This window comes from Nicotiana tabacum, chromosome 12 (assembly GCF_000715075.1).
Source record: "Nicotiana tabacum cultivar K326 chromosome 12, ASM71507v2, whole genome shotgun sequence".
NCBI lineage: Eukaryota > Viridiplantae > Streptophyta > Magnoliopsida > Solanales > Solanaceae > Nicotiana > Nicotiana tabacum.
Genome location: NC_134091.1, coordinates 127986205 through 128000735, shown reverse-complemented (window position 1 = coordinate 128000735; position 14531 = coordinate 127986205). Strand labels below are relative to the sequence as shown.

At 43.4% G+C, this 14531-nt stretch overlaps 1 protein-coding gene across 1 annotated transcript; it reads right to left on the bottom strand.

Moving 5' to 3' along the window:
* Window positions 1-218: 218 nt before the first annotated feature.
* LOC142167384 (uncharacterized) lies at window positions 219-14531 on the bottom strand. Its single transcript, XM_075227550.1, has 2 exons — window positions 13605-14531; window positions 219-713 (listed from the first exon to the last, which is right to left on the bottom strand). The coding sequence occupies exons 1-2, from the start codon at window positions 14529-14531 to the stop codon at window positions 219-221; spliced, it is 1422 nt and encodes a 473-aa protein (XP_075083651.1).

The window sequence follows — 14531 nt, the reverse complement described above, 5'->3', positions numbered from 1 at the left end:
ACAAGGTCCATGTGAACATGAAGTAGTCATCCACAATGACAAAAATGTACTTTTTTCCTCCTCTACTTGGCACTCTCACAGGTCCACATAGATCCATATGGAGGAGATCAAGTGGCCTTGAGGTGCTTACTTCCTTTTTTGGGTTTGAATGAGGACCTGATCTGCTTTCCTTTTGCACATGCATCACACACATTGTGATCTTTGAAGCTTGACTTAGGCTATCCACGAACTAGGTCCTTCCTGACTAACTTGTTCAGCAATGTAAAACTTGCATGGCCCAACCTTATGTGCCATAGTTCAACATCATCATCCACAACACTCAGACACGTGAAATCCCCATTATGTAGTGACTCAAAATTAGCGACATAGATGTTTTTGTATCTTTTTGCCATCAGGATCACATCACCAGTCATAAGGTTTGTGACTATGCAGATTTTTGACATAAATTCCACCTTGTTGCCTTTGTCGCAGATATGAGAGACACTAAGCAAGTTGTACTTCAGGCCATTCACGTAATACACATTTTTTATTGAGTGAGTGAGAGACTTCCCAATTCTTCCTACTCCAAGAATGTATACCTTTTTGCCATTTCCAAAGGATACACTCCCTCTTTGCAAGGCTTTGAGTGAAAGGAAGTCATTAGTGCTTCCAGTCATATACTTCGAGTAGCCACTATTCATGTACCATCTTTGGTTGCTTCCTTTCACTGCTCCCTGTACAAGAAAATAAAGGATTAAACTTAGGAACCCAAACAAGTTTGGATCCCTTGTAATGAGGAAACAGGTGAATCAAAGTTCTTTTTGTCCAAGCAAGCAATACACATTTGTTATATGAGGGAGCAGGTTTTTTAGCAATAGTTATTTTTTCAGCAAAAACTTTGTTTTTCTGCTGGGACTGGAATCTGGCTTTACATATTTCTTTGAAATATCCAATATTATCACAGTGAGTGCAGAGCCAATTTTCATGAACAGTAACAGTAACGTACTTGTTGTGTGGGTTGTAAGGGTTTTTTTCCTTTTGGAACCCGAGGCCCTGCATGTTCCCCCACTGTTCGTATACATAATGTCACGACCCAATTCTATTTTAGGCCGTAATGACGCCCAGCACCGTGGGTAGGCAAGCCAATAGTGAACAATCTAGTGATTTTCCCATTTCAATAAGTTTTTCCCAAGTAAATAACTTTCCTTAATTTAATAGGTTTAATAAAAAACAAATTTAAATAAATAAAACGAAAGCAACTGAATGTATTTATGGCCATAGGAATAAAACCAAAATCATGAGTCTACTAGTGTGTGCCAAGATCTGATGTCACAAGTGTGTGGGCTACTAGTAGAATATACAAAAGATCTCTACTCTACTGTCTGAAAAAGAATAGACAGAAAATAACTCAAAAGAGAGACTCTGGCTACTGCTGAACGGCTCGGAAGGGCAGCTCACAGTGTGGTCTCGAACCAGAAGTCAAGTGTGCGCGCCGGACTGATAACCAGATATACCTACTTTGGATCCTGCACATCAAGTGCAGAAGTGTAGCATGAGTACATAAGCAACATGTACCTCAAAGAAGTAGTGACGAGAGGTCGACTTCGACACTTACTATAGGCCAAAAATATAATAGTATGAAATTCTAATTAAACATGATATATAAACTGATATTAGAACTCAAAGCATGAAAAGTAAGTAAACAATTCTTCCGTTTCAAGTAAGAACCAAGTCATTTCTCTCGTCTAAACCTTACACCTTTCAAGTCCACGGAACAATATTAAATATAAAAGAGTTGCAATATCTTTACGCACGAATTATGCTGAGGACGTACGACCCGATCCAAATATATTGTGCATTGTCGAGGGTCGAACGACCCGAACCATAAATACACCAATTAACCTGCCAAGGCGAACGACCCGCTCCCATGAGAGTAGTGAAAATTTATCCCGCTCGCGGCATATACTTGCGAAGCGGTTAAATATAGATTTTCTCAAGTTATCACAATATTTCTCAATTCTTTTTCAAAATAAGAAATTCAGCTAGGAACCTTTAAAATATTGAAATCATCAACCTCTTCTTTAATCCAAACAATTAATAAGCATAAATAAGCAACGGTATTAACAAAAATATGGTGTAAGCCTAAATCTACCCGGATATAAGCATGAATAGTAGCTACGCACGGGCTCTCATCACTTTGTACGTACGTAGCCCCCACAAACAGAAGTACATAATGATTAAATTAACCTATGGGGTTAAATCCTCTTTTACAAGGTTAGAAAAGAGACTTACCTCATCTCAAGGCCTACTTTCCGGTCCAAGATTGTGCCCAGACCCTCAATTTGGCGTCAAACGACTCGCAACTAGTCAAATATTATTTAAAATAATTAATACACGCTTAAAAGTTCATATCCCAACTATCAAATCGATTTCCCCAGCCTATTTGCAAAATTCCTAAAATTCACCCCGGGCCCACGTGCCCGGATTCCGAAATTATTTGAAGAAAGTTGCTACCCATGACCTCATGAACTCAAAAATATGATTTTTACTAAGTTCCATAACGAATTTCATGATTAAATCTCATTTTTATCAAAAACCTAGGTTTTCACCTAAACCCAAAATTTTCACTAATTTACATGTTATAATCTACCCATAAACTATGTATTTAACACACATTGTATAGAAATTACTTACCTCAAAGTGCTAGGTGAAATCCCCTCTCTAAGAGCTCCAAAATCGCCCAACAATGGAAATAAATGAGCCAAAATGACTAAGTCTCATTTTAAAAGAGACCGCACTGGCTCCAGCGATCTCGCACCTGCTGTCGTAGGGCCGCACCTGCGTTGTCGCTTCTGCGGACAAAAGTCCACTTCTGTGAAAGTGCCCAGGCAGGCTGGCTCTGCTTCTGCGGGCGAGGTCCCGCTTCTGCGGAGGTTGGGGCGCATCTGCGGATTCCGGGCTGCCCTTCATTGGTCGCTTCTGCGAGATCGCACCTGCGACTGGCCAAGCGCATGTGCGATTATGACAACAGCTGGGAGCTTCAACTATTGCTCCCAATTTCCAACTTGGTCCAAGCCTCGTCCGATTGACACTTGGGGGCCCCAGGTTCCCGCCCAAACATACCAATAAGTTTGGAATCATAAAACGGACTCGCTTGAACTCTCGGAATGCCCGAAACAATATTAAAACTAAGAATCACACCCTAAAACCAATTGAATCTAACTTATGAACTTCAAGTTCTTCAATTTACTCCAAATGCGCCGAAATGTACTTAAACTACTCGGAATGACACCAAAATTTGCATGCAATATCACCAAAAACCTCTCCAAACTAAATTTAAAGAACTTCTAAAACCTTCAAGGACAAACTTTCACCATTAAGCGTCGAAACGCTCCCGAATCATCCAAAACCCGATCCGAACATATGTCCAAGTCCGAAATCATCGTACGAACCCATTGGAACCATCAAATCTTGATTTTGAGGTCGTTTACTCAAAACGCTGATCGAAGTCAAACTTAACCTTTTTAGCTAACCTTAAGGAACCAAATGTTCCGATTTTAACCCAAACTCTTTCAAGTCCCAAACTAACCATCCCCGCAAGTCATAAAATAGTAAAAACACGTACAAGAAGTCTTATTTAGGAGAACTGGGTTCTAGAAAGCTAAACGACCGGTCTAGTCGTTACATTCTCCACCTCTTAAACAAATGTTCGTCCTCGAACGGGTTCAGAATCATACCTGGAGCACTGAATAAGTGTGGATATCTGCTCCGCATGTTCTCCTCGGACTCCCAAGTCGCCTCCTCTACTGGTTGGCCCCTCTACTAAACTTTAACCGCATAAATATTCTTGGACCTCAACTGGCGAACCTGCCTATCCACAATGGCAACTGGCTCCTCCTCATAACCCAGGCTCTCATCTAACTGATAAGTCGGCATGATACCTCCGGAGCATAGACACATGGAAAACCGGATGAACTCCCGATAGACTGGGAGGCAAAGTAAGCTCATAAGCAACCTTCTTAACTCGTCTCAACACCTCAAATGGGCCTATAAACCTTGAGATCAACTTGCCCTTCTTCCTGAATCTCATAATCCCCTTCATCGGCGAGACTTTCTAGAGAACCTTCTCGCCCACCATAAATGATAAATCACACCCCTTTTGATCCGCGTAACTCTTCTGTCTGGACTGTGCTGTGCGAAGTCGCTCCTGAATCAATATTACCTTTTCCAAGGCGCCCTTCACCAAATCAGTACCATATAACTTAGCCTCGCCGGGCTCAAACCACCTAATAGGAGAACGACATCGCCGACCATATAAAGCCTCAAATGAAGCCATCTCGATGCTGGACTGATAACTGTTATTGTAAGCAAACTCGGCCAAAGGCAAGAACTGATCCCACTGTCCCCCAAAGTCAATCACGCATGCTCTGAGCATGTCCTCCAAGATCTGAACTGTCTGCTCCGACTGCCCGTCGGTCTTTGGATGGAATGCGGTGTTGAGCTCTACACGGGTCCCCAACTCACTCTGTACTGCTCTCCAGAAATGCGAAGTAAACTAAGGATCACTGTCTGATATGATGGAAACAGGCACACCATGCAACCGAACCATCTCCTGGATATAAATCTGGGCTAATCTCTCTGAAGTGTACGTAGTCATCAAAGGAATGAAATGTGCCGACTTGGTAAATCGATCTACAATGACCCAAACTGCATCAAACTTCCACAAGGTCCGCGACAACCCAACTACGAAGTCCATAGTAATGCGCTTCCACTTCCACTCACGTATAGTCATCTGCTGGAGTAGGCCTCCTGGCCTCTGGTGCTCATACTTAACAGGATGACAATTTAGGCATCTGGCTACATACTCAACTATGTTCTTCTTCATTCGCCGCCACCAATAATGCTGCCCCAAGTCGCGGTACATCTTCGTAGCACCTGGATGAATGGAATATTGAGAACTGTGTGTCTCCTCTAGAGTCCTCTCCCTCAAACCATCAGCATTTGGAACATATAGACGACCCTGGAGTCACATAACACCATCCTCGCCGATAGAAACCTCCTTGGCACTACCCTGCAGTACCGTCTCTCTGAGAATCATCAAGTGCGGATCATCAAACTATCGAGCCTTGATCTTCTCTAATAGTGAAAACTGGGCAACGGCGCATGCAAGAACTCGGCTGGGCTCTGAAATATCCAACCTCACAAGTCTGTTAGCCAAAGACTGGATGTCCGAGGCTAGTGGTCTCTCCTCCGCTGAAATGAATGCCAAGCTACCCATACTCTCTGTCTTCCTGCTCAAGGCATCCGAGACCGCATTCGCCTTGCCCGGATGATAAAGAATGGTGATGTCATAGTCCTTCAGTAACTCAAGCCACCTACGTTGCCTCAAATTGAGATCCATTTGCTTGAACAAATGCTGCATGCTGTGATGATCAGTGTAAACCTCACAGGACACCCCATAAAGATAATGCCTCCAGATCTTAAGAGCATGAACAATCGCGACCAACTCCAGATCGTGCACAGGATAATTCTTCTCACAGGGCTTTAGCTGACGTAAAGCATATGCAATAACTCACCCCTCCTGCATTAATACACAACCCAAGCCAACGCGTGAAGCGTCGCAATACATAGTATACATCCCCGAACCGGAAGGCAACACTAGGACTGGTGCTGTAGTCAAAGTTGTCTTGAGTTTTTGGAAGCTCATCTCATAATCATCGGATCAACGAAACTGAGCACCCTTGTGGGTCAATCTAGTCAAAGGTGCTGCAATAGATGAGAAGCCCTCCACGAACTGGCGATAATAACCTGCTAACCCCAAGAAGCTCCTGATCTCAGTTGCCGAAATAGGACGAGGCCAACTCTGAATTGCCTCAATCTTCTTGAGATCCACCTTAATACCCTCGCCTGATACAACATGCCCCAAGAATGCCACAGAATCTAAACAAAACTCACACTTGGAAAACTTAGCATATAGCTTCTATTCCCGCAAGGTCTGAAGCATCACTCTCAAGTGATGCTCGTGCTCATCCATGCTACGTGAGTAAATCAAAATATCATCAATGAAGACAATGACAAATGAATCAATATAAGGCCTGAACAACCTGTTCATCAAGTCCATAAATGCCTCTGGGGCATTAGTCAAGCCGAAGGACATCACCAAAAACTCATAATGGCCATGTCTTGTACGAAAGGCAGTCTTCGGAACATCTGAGTCCCGAATTTTCAACTGATGGTACCCCGACCTCAAGTGATCTTAGAGAACACCTTAGCACCCTGCAACTGGTCAAACAAATTGTCAATACATGACAACGAGTACTTGTTCGTGATGGTAACTTTGTTCAACCAGCGGTAATCAATACACATCTGCATAGTCCCATATTTCTTCTTCACAAATAGCACTGGGGCACCCAAAGGTGATACACTTGGCCTGACGAACCCCTTTGCTAGCAACTCCTCAAGCTGCTCCTTCAATTCCTTCAACTCTTTCGGAGTTATACGATATGGTGGGATAGATATAGGCTGGGTACCTGAAGCCAAGTCAATATATAAGTCGATATCACGATCTGGTAGCATGTCCGAAAAATCAAAAGGAAATACATCTGAGAACTCCCAGACTACTGGTACTGAATCAATCGCCGGAGACTCTGCAGTAGTATCCCTAACATAGGCTAGATAAGCCAAACAACACTTATCGACCATGTGTCGAGCCTTCATAAAAGAGATAACCTAACTAGATGTACTGATAGACGAACCCTTCCACTCCAATCTAGGCAACTCTGGCATCGCTAAGGTAACAGTCTTGGCATGACAATCAAGGATGTCGTGATATGGGGATAGCCATTCCGTGCTCAAGATGACCTCAAAGTCGGTCATATGAAGCAACAGAAGATCAGCTCTAGTCTCGTATCCACAGAATGTGACCACACAAGATTGATAGATCCGATCCACAATAACAGAATCGCCCACATGAGTGGACACATAAACAGGAGTACCCAATGACTCACAAGGAATATCCAGAAAATTAGCAAATAGAGATGACACATACGAATAGGTAGACCCTGGATCAAATAGTACTGAAGCTCCCCAACCGCAGACAGAAATAATACATGTGATCATGGCATCTGAGGCCACTGCATCTGGTCTGGCCGTAAAAGCATAAAATCTGGCTGGAGCTCCACTTGGCTGGGCCCCGCTTGCCTGACCTTCACCTCTTGGACGGCCCCTACCCACCTGCCCTCCTCATCTGGGTGGCCGGACGGCTAGTGTGACTACTGGTGCTATAATCATGGGCTGCTGACCCTGCTGCACTGCCTTGCCCCGAAGTCTGGGGCAATGTCTCTTCATGTGACTAGGATCCACGCACTCATAACAACCTCTCAGAGTGGTGGACTGCTGCCTTGAAGTCTGACCCTGATGGCCCGAATACCCACCGGGAGAACCCTAAAGATCGGGTGGGCGGTATGAACTCTCTGGCATGGCACTGAAATAGGCACTGGAAGAACCCTGATGACCGGAGTACCCACTGGAAGAACCCTGAATAGCTGGCGGGCGATAAGAACTCTCTGGCATAGCACTGAAGCAGGGTCGCGCTGGAATACCCCGAGGAGGTGGTGGTGCTGAATATGGGGGCATGCTGGGATGACCCCTCCCAAAATGACCTCTGCCCCCAGCTGGGGCACCTCTAAACTCTCCAGAAAAACAGGACCTCTTATCCCGATGCATCTGCTTTCTACCCCTCTGACGGTAACCCTAAATCCTCCAAGCAATCTCCACTACCAACTGATAAGAAGCCCCCATCTCAATCTCCCGAGCCATACTAGCCTGAATACTAGAGTGCAACCCCGCAACAAACCTCCGCACTTGCTCCGCCTCAGTGGGAAGTATCATAAGTGCATGGCGAGACAACTCAGAGAATCTGACCTCATAATCGGTCACTAACATCTGACCCTGCTGAGCTGCTCAAACTGAAGTCGCAACTCTTCCCTATGAGAGGGTGGAATATACATGTCCAAGAATAGGCGTTAAAACTGATCCCAAGTCATGGGAGGAGAACTTGTTGGTCTGCCAAGGAGATAAGACTTCCACCACCTACGTGCTCTGCCCTCTAACTAAAACGTAGTGAAATCCACCCCGTGAGACTCTAATATGCTCATGTTGTATAGTATGTCCCTGCACCTATCAATGAAGTCTTGGGATCCTCATGTTGCTCACCCCCAAAGACCGGAGGGTGAAGCCTGGTCTATCTATCCAGTAGCTTCTGCGGTTCGTCGGTCGCAGCTGGTCTGGGCTCAGGTACAACTGCTGCAACTGGCTAGGCTCCGCCCACGGGTAGTGTACCCGGGGTCTGATATACTGCAGCTGCATGCCCAGGAGCCTGAGTAGTAGGGATCTGTGCTCCCCCTCCTGCCTAAGATATGGCTGGGTCTGCTGGACATAAACCAGCCTGGGTCAGAGAATCCATGAACCGCAGCATACGACCCATGACCTCCTGAAAGCCTGGTGCTGACATGAAATCAACCGGGGCTGGCTCAGCTGCGGGCACCTCGCCCTGCTCCTCATCAATGAGATCCTCCACTGGATCGGCTGGTGGTGCAATTGGGGAAATTCTGGGACGTCCTCGTCCCCTTCCTCGGGCCGGTGCCCCCGGCCTCTAGCAACATGGGAGTAGATCTTCCCGGCTCCGGAACATCTGTCGCGCGCATTCTCACCATTTGTGAGAGAGTAAGAGAAGAAACTTAGTACACCATCAACTGCACGATAGGAGATGAATACAAAGTAGTTTCCTAATACATTATAGCCTCTCGAAGATAAGTACGGACGTCTCCGCACCGATCCGCAAGACTCTATTCGGCCTGCCCATAACTTGTGAGACCTACGTGAACCTAGTGCTCTGATATCATGTTGTCACAACCCAATTCTATTTTAGGCCGTGATGACGCCCAACACCATGGCTAGGCAAGCCAACAGTGAACAATCTAGTGATTTTCCCATTTCAATAAGGTTTTTCCAAGTAAATAACTTTCCTTAATTTAATAGATTTAATAAGAAACATATTTAAATAAATAAAACAAAAGCAGTTGAATGTATTTATGGCCATAGGAATAAAACCAAAATAATAAGTCTACTAGTGTGTGCCAAGCTCTGGTGTCACAAGTGTGTGGGCTATTAGTAGAATATACAAAAGATCTCTACTCTACTGTCTGAAATAGAATAGATAGAAAATAACTTGAAAGAGAGACTCCGGCTGCTGCTGAACGGCTCGGAAAGGCAGCTCACCGTGTGGTCTCGGAGCAGAAGTCAAGAGTGCGCGTCAGACTAATAATCTAATGCACCTGCCTCAGATCCTACACATCAAGTGCAGAAGTGTAGCATGAGTACATAAACAACATGTACCCAGTAAGTATCTAGTTTAACCTTGAAAAAGTAGTGACGAGGGGTCGACTTCGACACTTACTATGGGCCAAAAATATAATAGTATGAAGTTCTAATTAAACATGATATATAAACTGATAATAGAACTCAGAGCAGGAAAAATAAGTAAACAATCCTTCCATTTCAAGTAAGAACCAAGTCATTTCTCTCGTCTTATCTTTTCACCTTTCAAGTCCATGGAATAACATTAAATATAAAGGGGTTCCAATTTCTTTACGCACGAATTATGCCGAGGACGTATGACCCGATCCAAATATACATATAAATATACTGTGCACTGTCGAGGGTCGAACGACCCGAACTATAAATACATCAATTAATCTGCCGAGGCGAATGTCCCGCTCCCACGAGAGTAGTGGAAATTTACCCCGCTCGCGAAACATACTTGCGAAGCGGTTGAATATAGATTTTCTCAAGTTATCATAATATTTCTCAATTCTTTTTTAAAATAAGAAATTCAGCTAGGAACATTTAAAATATTGAAATGCTCAATCTCCGCTTTAATCCAAACAATTAATAAGCGTAAACAAGCAACGATATCAACAAAAACATGGTGTAAGCCTAAATCTACTCGGATATAAGTATTAATAGTAGCTACGCACGTACTCTCGTCACTTCGTACATACGTAGCCCCCACAAATAGAAGTACATAATGATTAAATTCACCTATGAGGTTAAATTCCCTCTTACAAGGTTAGAAAAGAGACTTACCTCGTCTTAAGGCCTACTTTCCGGTCCAAGATTGTGCCCAAACCCTCAATTTGGCGCCGAACGACTCGCAACTAGTCAAATATTATTTAAAATAATTAATACACACTTAAAAGTTCATATTCCAACTATAAAAGTGATTTCCCAAGACTATTTGTAAAATTCCTAAAATTCACCCCTGGGCTCACGTGCCCGGATTCCGAAATTTTTTGAAGAAAGTTGCTACCCATGACCTTATGAACTCAAATATATAATTTTTACTAGGTTCCATAATGAATTTCATGATTAAATTTTATTTTTATTAAAAACTTAGGTTTTTACCTAAACCCAAAAATTTCACTAATTTACATGTTTTAATCTACCCATAAACTATGTATTTAACACATATTATATAGAAATTACTTACCTCAAAGAGTTAGGTGAAATACCCTCTCTAAGAGCTCCAAAATTGCCCAACAATGGAAATAAATGAGCCAAAATGACTAAGTCCCGTTTTAAAAGAGACCTCATTGGCTCCAGTGATCTCGCACCTGCGGTCGCAGGGCCGCACCTGCGTTGTCGCTTCTGCAGACAAAAGTCCGCTTCTGCAGAAGTGCCCAGGCTGGCTGGCTCCACTTCTGTGGGCAAGGTCCCGCTTCTGCGGAGGTTGAGGCGCACCTGCGGATCCTGGGCTGCCCTTCCTTGGCCGCTTCTGCGGGCTCGTAAATGCGGCTAGCCAAGCGCAGATGCGATTATAACAGCAGCTGGGAGCTTCAGTTGTTGCTCCCAATTTCCAACTTGGTCCGAGCCTCGTCCGATTGACACTCGGGGCACACGGGGCCCCGCCCGAACATACCAACATATTTGGAATCATAAAACGGACTCGCTCGAACTCTCGGAACGCCCTAAATAACATTAAAACTAAGAATCACACCCCAAAACCAATTGAATCAAACTTATGAATTTCAAGTTCTTCAATTTACTCCAAATGCGCCGAAATGTACTTAAACTACTCGGAATGACACCAAAATTTGCATGCAATATCACCAAAAACCGCTCCAAACTAAATTTAAAGAACTTCTAAAACCTTCAAGGACAAACTTTCACCATTAAGCGTCGAAACGCTCCCGAATCATCCAAAACCCGATCCGAACATATGCCTAAGTCCGAAATCATCATACGAACCCATTGGAACCATCAAATCTTGATTTTGAGGTCGTTTACTCAAAACGCTGACCGAAGTCAAACTTAGCCTTTTTAGCTAACCTTAAGGAACCAAATATTCCGATTTTAACCCAAACTCTTTCAAGTCCCAAACTAACCATCCCCGCAAGTCATAAAATAGTAAAAACATGTACAAGAAGTCTTATTTAGGGGAACTGGGTTCTAGAAAGCTAAACGACCGGTCTAGTCGTTACATTCTCCACCTCTTAAACAAATGTTCGTCCTCGAACGGGTTCAGAATCATACCTGGAGCACTGAATAAGTATGGATATGAACCACTAAACGGGTTCAGAACAGAAGTACATAATGATTAAATTAACCTATGGGGTTAAATCCTCTCTTACAAGGTTAGAAAAGAGACTTACCTCATCTCAAGGCCTACTTTCCGGTCCAAGATTGTGCCCAGACCCTCAATTTGGCGTCAAACGACTCGCAACTAGTCAAATATTATTTAAAATAATTAATACACGCTTAAAAGTTCATATCCCAACTATCAAATCGATTTCCCCAGCCTATTTGCAAAATTCCTAAAATTCACCCCCGGGCCCACGTGCCCGGATTCCGAAATTATTTGAAGAAAGTTGCTACCCATGACCTCATGAACTCAAATATATGATTTTTACTAAGTTCCATAACGAATTTCATGATTAAATCTCATTTTTATCAAAAACCTAGGTTTTCACCTAAACCCAAAATTTTCACTAATTTACATGTTATAATCTACCCATAAATTATGTATTTAACACACATTGTATAGAAATTACTTACCTCAAAGTGCTAGGTGAAATCCCCTCTCTAAGAGCTCCAAAATCGCCCAACAATGGAAATAAATGAGCCAAAATGACTAAGTCTCGTTTTAAAAGAGACCTCACTGGCTCCAGCGATCTCGCACCTGCTGTCGTAGGGCCGCACCTGCGTTGTCGCTTCTGCGGACAAAAGTCCACTTCTGCGAAAGTGCCCAGGCAGGTTGGCTCTGCTTCTGCGGGCGAGGTCCCGCTTCTGCGGAGGTTGGGGCGCATCTGCGGATTCCGGGCTGCCCTTCATTGGTCGCTTCTGCGAGATCGCACCTGCGACTGGCCAAGCGCATGTGCGATTATGACAACAGCTGGGAGCTTCAACTATTGCTCCCAATTTCCAACTTGGTCCAAGCCTCGTCCGATTGACACTCGGGGGCCCCAGGTTCCCGCCCAAACATACCAATAAGTTTGGAATCATAAAACGGACTCGCTTGAACTCTCGGAACGCCCGAAACAATATTAAAACTAAGAATCACACCCTAAAACCAATTGAATCAAACTTATGAACTTCAAGTTCTTCAATTTACTCCAAATGCGCCGAAATGTACTTAAACTACTCGGAATGACACCAAAATTTGCATGCAATATCACCAAAAACCGCTCCAAACTAAATTTAAAGAACTTCTAAAACCTTCAAGGACAAACTTTCACCATTAAGCGTCGAAACGCTCCCGAATCATCCAAAACCCGATCCGAACATATGCCCAAGTCCGAAATCATCATACGAACCCATTGGAACCATCAAATCTTGATTTTGAGGTCGTTTACTCAAAATGCTGACCGAAGTCAAACTTAACCTTTTTAGCTAACCTTAAGGAACCAAATGTTCCGATTTTAACCCAAACTCTTCCAAATCCCGAACTAACCATCCCTGCAAGTCATAAAACAGTAAAAGCACGTACAAGAAGTCTTATTTAGGGGAATAGTGTTCTAGAAAGCTAAACGACTGGTCGGGTCGTTACACATAGCAGTGATTGCATCAGAGGGCCAGGTCCACTTAAGAGATTTTTCTAGGTCACTCTTCACTCTGTCTAGATCTTCCTGAAGTTGTCTGTTTTTCTCAAGCTCAGCACACAGACTAGATTTCACTGATTTTAGCTCATTTTCAAGTCTAAGGTGTGCCTCACTTGCAACGTCCTTTCCCTTTTGAGTGTTCATAGGCCTACTTTCCCTTCTTAGTTCCTCAATTATTTCCTTTAGGTATACAACTACTACCAATAGGTCATCTCTCTCATGCTCTATGTTTGCACTTCTCTCGGTCAAAATATCCTTTTCCCTTTTTAAACTCTCAATGGTCTCTCTTAGATCAACCGCAACCACCACTAGATCATCTCTCTCGTGTTCTATTTATCCTAGTTCCATGGTTAGCGCATTTCTATCATTAATGAGACTGTGATAAGCATTAATTAAAACATTAGCTAAAGATATAAGTTTCTTTTAATAATAGGATTTTAAATTTCTTTGAACATCTAGAAAGTTTACCCCATCTTCATCGTCATCTTCCTCATCCTCATCTGATTTAGCCATTAGAGCAAATATGGAATCATATTCAGCTGCTTCACTTTCGACCGCCATCATGGAGTTGTCGCCTTGATCATCATCATCTCCAAATTCGCTGGAGGAGTCTCCCCATACAGCAAGAGCTTGTTTCACAACATTGTCAACAACATCTTTTATCTTGAACTTTTTGTGATAAACTTGGTTCCTTTTGCCTCCTTTGTCTATGTTATGCTTGTGCTGGTTTTGCTTAAGAAAAGGGCAGTCCTTGATAAAGTGTCTTGACTTCCCGCATTTATGACATAGGTCATATCTTCTTGGCTTGCTTGAACTGCCCCTCTTTGGGATACCTCCATTTCTGCGAACCATTTTCTGAAATCTCTTTGTCAGATATGCCATATCAGCATCCTCACCTCCTGAGTCATTGTTGTCTGTCTTGAGGATCGGGTTCTTCTCTCTTTTGGGCTCTCTCCTCTCATTGTTCTTTTCATAAGTTTTCAAATTACCAATGAGTTCATCAATGGTCATTTTCTGTAAATCCTTTGCCTCTGTGATGGCGTTTACCTTGCTTTCCCAGGAACCAGGTAATACACTAAGTATTTTCTTGACAAGTTTGTTCCTGGGAATGATTTCTCCTAGCGAGTGAAGCTCATTTATGATAGAGGTGAAACGAGTGTGCATGTCCTGAATGGACTCGTCGTCCTTTATTCTGAAGAGCTCATACTTAGTTGTCAACAAGTCGATCTTCGACTGCTTGACTTGAGTTGTCCCTTCGTGTACTATTTGAAGAGCTTCCCAGATCTCCTTAGCACTCTGACAAGCTGAGGCGCGATTGTATTCATCTGGTCCGATGCCACATACAAAAAAGTTTTTTTGCCCTGAAATTCTTCTCAATAGCCTTTTTGTCAGCAT

What these genes read in the sequence shown, in the direction of transcription:
- LOC142167384 (XM_075227550.1), bottom strand. Translation starts at nt 14,531, where the DNA reads ATGCTGACAAAAAGGCTATTGAGAAGAATTTCAGGGCAAAAAAACTTT. An exon ending in AAGATGACGATGAAGATGGG is followed by an intron (nt 714 to 13,604) that starts GTAAACTTTCTA and finishes TTTCTTGTACAG; the next exon opens with GGAGCAGTGAAAGGAAGCAA.